At 50.7% G+C, this 4,882-nt stretch overlaps 1 protein-coding gene across 1 annotated transcript; it reads right to left on the bottom strand.

Annotated features, from left to right (window-relative positions):
* Window positions 1-924: 924 nt before the first annotated feature.
* LOC129688966 (whey acidic protein-like) lies at window positions 925-2,324 on the bottom strand. The gene is made up of 4 exons (XM_055624045.1): window positions 2,237-2,324; window positions 1,463-1,523; window positions 1,140-1,210; window positions 925-1,019 (listed from the first exon to the last, which is right to left on the bottom strand). Exons 1-4 carry the CDS (start codon window positions 2,322-2,324, stop codon window positions 925-927), a joined length of 315 nt encoding a protein of 104 aa, XP_055480020.1.
* Between the last annotated feature and the right edge of the window lie 2,558 nt (window positions 2,325-4,882).

Below are 4,882 nucleotides of genomic sequence, written 5' to 3'. Positions count from 1 at the left end.
GGGAGCTGCAGGGCAGACACCTTTATTGGCTTTGCAGGTGAGCATGGTACAATTCTTTTTTTGGTTTTGTTTTCGTTTTTTCGAAACAAGGTTTCTTTGTGTAGCCTTGACTATCCTGGACTTGCTTTGTAGACCAGGCTGGCCTCCAATTTACAGAGATTTGCCTGCCTCTGACTCCCCAAGTGCTGGGATTACAAACATGCACCTTTACACCCTGGCACATGTACAATTCTTTACAGTGCCCCCCAATCACCCATAGGCAGGTGGGGAGACACCCTCACCTCCAGGAGGGATGCCCAGGTCACAGGAGGACATGGACAGTTGGATTTGAGCCTATGTCTTGCTCATGTTCTTAATTTTGAACACTTCATTGTTCCCTCAGGTTAAATGCCAAAGGTCCAGTTTAGCCATAGATTTCCCAGAAACAGCTTTGAGTGCCAGAATGGTCTACATTTTCCCAGGCCTTCTTGCTCATTGACATTCCTATTGTGAGTGGCCATATCAAGTACCCACAAGCCTGTAGCTGATGTATATGACTTGGCCAAGACATTCCCCTCCTACCGTGGGACCTAGCCCTAGGGCTGTTCTTAGATCTGATGAAGGGGTAAGGTGATAGCCAGAGGAGGCCTAGAAAGAAATGGGGCTCCAGGGTCTAAAGGCTGCGTACCTGCTCGTGGGATATCACACCTCATGGCACAGCTGAAGCTGCAGCATTTCATGTTGTCAGGACAATCACTGTTCCTGGAGCACAGGCTCTCTGGGTTTGGCTCATTAGGGATCACCAGGCGTGGATTCCAGGGGCAGCAGCCAACTTTTGGGACATCAGCTGGGGAGAGAAGGTCACTTTCTTACCTTTCACATCCCAGCTGTGCGGGATCCACCTTACTGAACCCCTGACTGAAAAGACCCCATTTTGTGGGTGGGTCATTTGCTGAGGTCTTTCCTCTGGTTGTCAGGCAGCACTGTTGGTGGCCCAGAGACCTCAGGGACCAGGTTGGGGGTCAGGCTGCAGGGAGGGCCTGGTAGGTGAGTGGGTCTCACAGACTTGATGTGTGGGTGTAAAGGTCTATGTGGCCTCTTCAGGCAGACTCTTGACCCTGCTGGCTCCTCCCCACCACCAGGACTGGGCAGGGCCTTACTGTTGATGGAAGTTTTGCAGGTACCGCTGCAGGAACCAGAGCAACACATGGGATTCTGGGCACACTCCTTACTTTTGCAACAGGCATTGATACACTCATTGTTGAGACAGGCATTGAGACACTCACTGTTGCGACAGGTGTTGATACACTCCTCACTAGTGCTACAGGCATTGATACACTCCTCACTGTTGCGACAGGCATTGAGACACTCACTGTTGCGACAGGCGTTGATACACTCCTCACTGTTGCGACAGGCGTTGATACACTCACTGTTGCGACAGGCGTTGATACACTCCTCACTGTTGCGACAGGCATTGATACACTCCTGGTTGTTGATACACTCGGTGCTTTCACTGATGCTGGCTTTAGAACACAGGGACTGAACTGCACAAAAAATGGAGAGATAAATGGGGGCCTTGATGTCATCCCCACTTCTAAGGCTTCTCAGAAGAAGGCCTGGAGACGTGGATAGAAATGACAATGAGCCCAGTTTTTGAGATGCCTTTGAGGTGAAAACCAAACCAAACCTGCCAGAATTGTGATTTGGGCGATAGAAGCCTGAGAGGGAAGCTGTGAAAATTAGGAGGCATGCTGCAGGCTCATGGCCACAAGCAGAACATTAAGAATCTGATTATAATATCAGCACTCGGGAGGCAGAGGCAGGCGGAACTCTGGGAGTTCAAGGCCAGGACAACTAGGGTTACACAGAGAAACTCTTGTCTCAAAAAACAAACACAAAACAACAAAAATTTGGCAGGGCTCTGTTCCACAGAAAAACCTTGTCTTGAACACCCCACCCCCACCCCAGGAAAAAAAAATCTGATTATAAAATTGACTAGGGCCTGAGGGCAACTCTTATCAACCCATCTCTCAATCTGGACATTCCACCCAGGGCCCTAGCCTTGGCTATGCAGCTCTGTGTGGGACAGGGCCCTGACTTCCTGCCATCCTTGGATTTTCCCCAAGGGGGAGCCCTTTAGTTCCTTACCTCTTCAGCACCCTGGGCATAGAGAGCAGGAGGGGGGAAAGGGGGGGGACACACAGGGCGACGACTCTCCAAGCCACACCCAACAGTAAGGTGAAGAGCTGGGGCCTACCTAAGTTGAAGACATTTTCCTGTCGGTTCTGAGCAAGGGCCACCTCCAGGGCCAGCAGGCCGAGAATGAGGCCGGTGAAGCAACGCATGGTGATGGTGGCAGGCAGGTGACTGACTGACTGACTGATGGTGGCAGGCAGGTGAAGCCTGGGTGCCTGGGATGCATTTAAAGGACCTACAGGAGGAAGACTTCAGAGAGGGGGTGGGGCAGGCTGGCAGAGTCCTAGATGGGCTAAAACACTTCCTTCTTGGACACACAGACAGAGCAGGACCAGGCTGCCAGGAGCAAGCGCCACAATGGAGGCCACAGTTTTTAAAAAAGTCCTTCGTGAGAGAGATTAGTATTTTTTTCCATTAAAAAGCAATACTCATTATTTTGAAAAGGAAGAGAATTAAGGGGCAGAGAAGGAAGAAATAGGACCTTTAACGAAGGTGACAAGTGTCACTTTGAATGGTTGGTTGGAACCCTTCACAGACGAAGGAAATTATGAGCTACGGGTTTGTACAAAATCACATTGGGAAACAAGGCAGGAGGTGTCGAGCAAGCCTCAGGGGTTGGGGCCATCTCAGAGGGCAACTTACTCTGCTCTTGGTGCTTTTCTGGAGTTTCCTAAACTTTTCTATACGAAAGAGGAGGCATTTGCTCCTTGCAGAGAGGAGAGAGTACAGCATGAAAAGGATCTGCCTGTACAGGACTCACTAAAAAGTCACTTCCCAGAAGGGCCCCATACTGTTCCAAGTGTGTCATGGGCCAGGATGGGATGTACTGCTGGGCACCGTGCCCCTAGTGCTCCGAGGACATTTCCTTGATTTCTCCTGTAGGAAAGTGGATGTAACGACCCAGGTGACACCCAGAGTGTGAGTGCCAGCCTGTGGTGCGGCCCACACTCCTTTGTCTGGCCAGAGTTTTTCAGTGGTGGCCTGTGGCCTCTCAGCTTTGAAAAAAAGGTCTCCAGGGAAGCTCTGTAAGGCGGTATCCTCGCTCTCTCATTTCAGGCCATTTCTACCAGCCCCAAAGGAAAGCCTGTGCCTCTCATAAGTTCCCTGGGCTGCCAGACCTTGGCAACCACCACTCTGCTTTCTGTTTCTGCATTTGTCTGTTCTGGCCATGTCATGCAAACGGGACCTGACAGGACGCAAGCCTGTTGAGTGCAAGTGTGCTTTTCTTACTGAGCATGCTTTGAGAGTTTATCTGCCTTGTGGTCACTGTCGGTGCTTCTTCAGTCCTGTCAGGCACAGAAACATGTGCTCGTCCTATCTAGCCACATTTCGGCCACTGCCGTGCTTGTGTTATTTGAGTCTAAGTCATACCTATGCTCTGCCAACGCTCTGCTTCTACCCCTGTTCCTCTTTCCGCCTTTGCTGGCACAGAATGAAGGCCACCAGGAAAGGACTGGTCAGGGTTTCCTGGCTGCTTGAGTTTCCCAGAAGGCCTTGTGTTCTGGGAGCCAGAGCTCTGTTCTACCTGTATCTCAATGGGGCTTTTTACACATGGAGCCAAGCCCAATGCACTCTGTGTCCTCTGCACGCTGGCTGTTATTCTTGCCTATGCACCTTTGTCCTGCTATACGGACAAAGGAGAAACCACTGAGAATTTCAAGATGACAACTGCAGTTGTAAGCACAGGTGACTATATGGGTTGCTGGCATGAAGCCAGCAGGCTCGCCAGACACCCCTCCTTCAGTTCTTTCTAGTTGCTCCTCTGGTCTCAGAGCCCCTCTTCCCTGCCCTCCTTTCGAGCTCTGCTCTACCTCTGACGACTCAAGTCTGATAGTGAGGTTCTACCAGTTCCCCTGCTTCTCCAAGTAGTTTGCCCCTCCTGGTCCACACCTGGGTCCTCAGCCTCTTGAAACTCTAGGCCCTTGCTCAAGGGCTTTCTTCTCACTTCTCACCTGCCTCTGAACACCTTTGGATATGTATCCTGTGTGCAATGAGTAGCTGTGATCTGAGTCTCTGAGTCTAGAACCCCTTTTCATCCATGGAATCTCCATGATCTGCACTCACTGGCAGAACCCTGGATTCCTCCCACCCAGCTACAGCAGCAAAGGAATTCCAGCTTCACAGGGCACAGGAGCCAGCAGGCAGGTTTAGCCCATGCTGTGGCCTTCAGAAGACCAGGGGCTCCACAGCTCCACCATTCTACTACAGTTGACATGTGTATGAGTGTGTGTATGTGAGTGTGTACCAGTACGTGAGTGTGCATGTGTGTACAAGTATGTTAGCGCGTGTGTTTGTGTGTACATGTGTAAGATAGGGTCTCTCCAGTTCCTCTCACCCTCCTTCAGAACCACAGACCTGTCAGGAGGAAATTTGGGCCGCCTGGAAGAAAAGTGGCTTGCCTCCGGCCTCGGACTCCAGCCCTTGCTCCTGGAGGTTTGTTTCTTACCCTTTGTGAAGATAATCAAAACAGGTTCAAACATGGATGCGTGGGTCAGCTTTTAGGAAGGTAACTTCTCCTTTTCTTCCCCTCCACTTAGAGGTGTCTTGGAAACTGGTACCTCTATTGACACACAGATACACTGTTGGGAGGCTGGTTAGTCCACATAGCATTATGGATGTGGCCATGTATTTCCTGGCCTATCCAGGAAATTTAGATCATTACACACACACACACACACACACACACACACACACACACACACACACA

This window comes from Psammomys obesus, unplaced genomic scaffold (genome assembly GCF_907164565.1).
Source record: "Psammomys obesus unplaced genomic scaffold, mPsaObe1.curated_primary_1811, whole genome shotgun sequence".
NCBI lineage: Eukaryota > Metazoa > Chordata > Mammalia > Rodentia > Muridae > Psammomys > Psammomys obesus.
Note: the sequence above shows the minus strand (reverse complement) of the source record. Positions and strands in the feature narration are given on the sequence as shown.

What these genes read in the sequence shown, in the direction of transcription:
- LOC129688966 (XM_055624045.1), bottom strand. Translation starts at nt 2,324, where the DNA reads ATGCGTTGCTTCACCGGCCTCATTCTCGGCCTGCTGGCCCTGGAGGTG. An exon ending in GGAAAATGTCTTCAACTTAG is followed by an intron (nt 1,524 to 2,236) that starts GTAGGCCCCAGC and finishes TTTTTTGTGCAG; the next exon opens with TTCAGTCCCTGTGTTCTAAA. An exon ending in GAGTGTATCAACAACCAGGA is followed by an intron (nt 1,211 to 1,462) that starts GTGTATCAATGC and finishes CTGTTGCAAAAG; the next exon opens with TAAGGAGTGTGCCCAGAATC.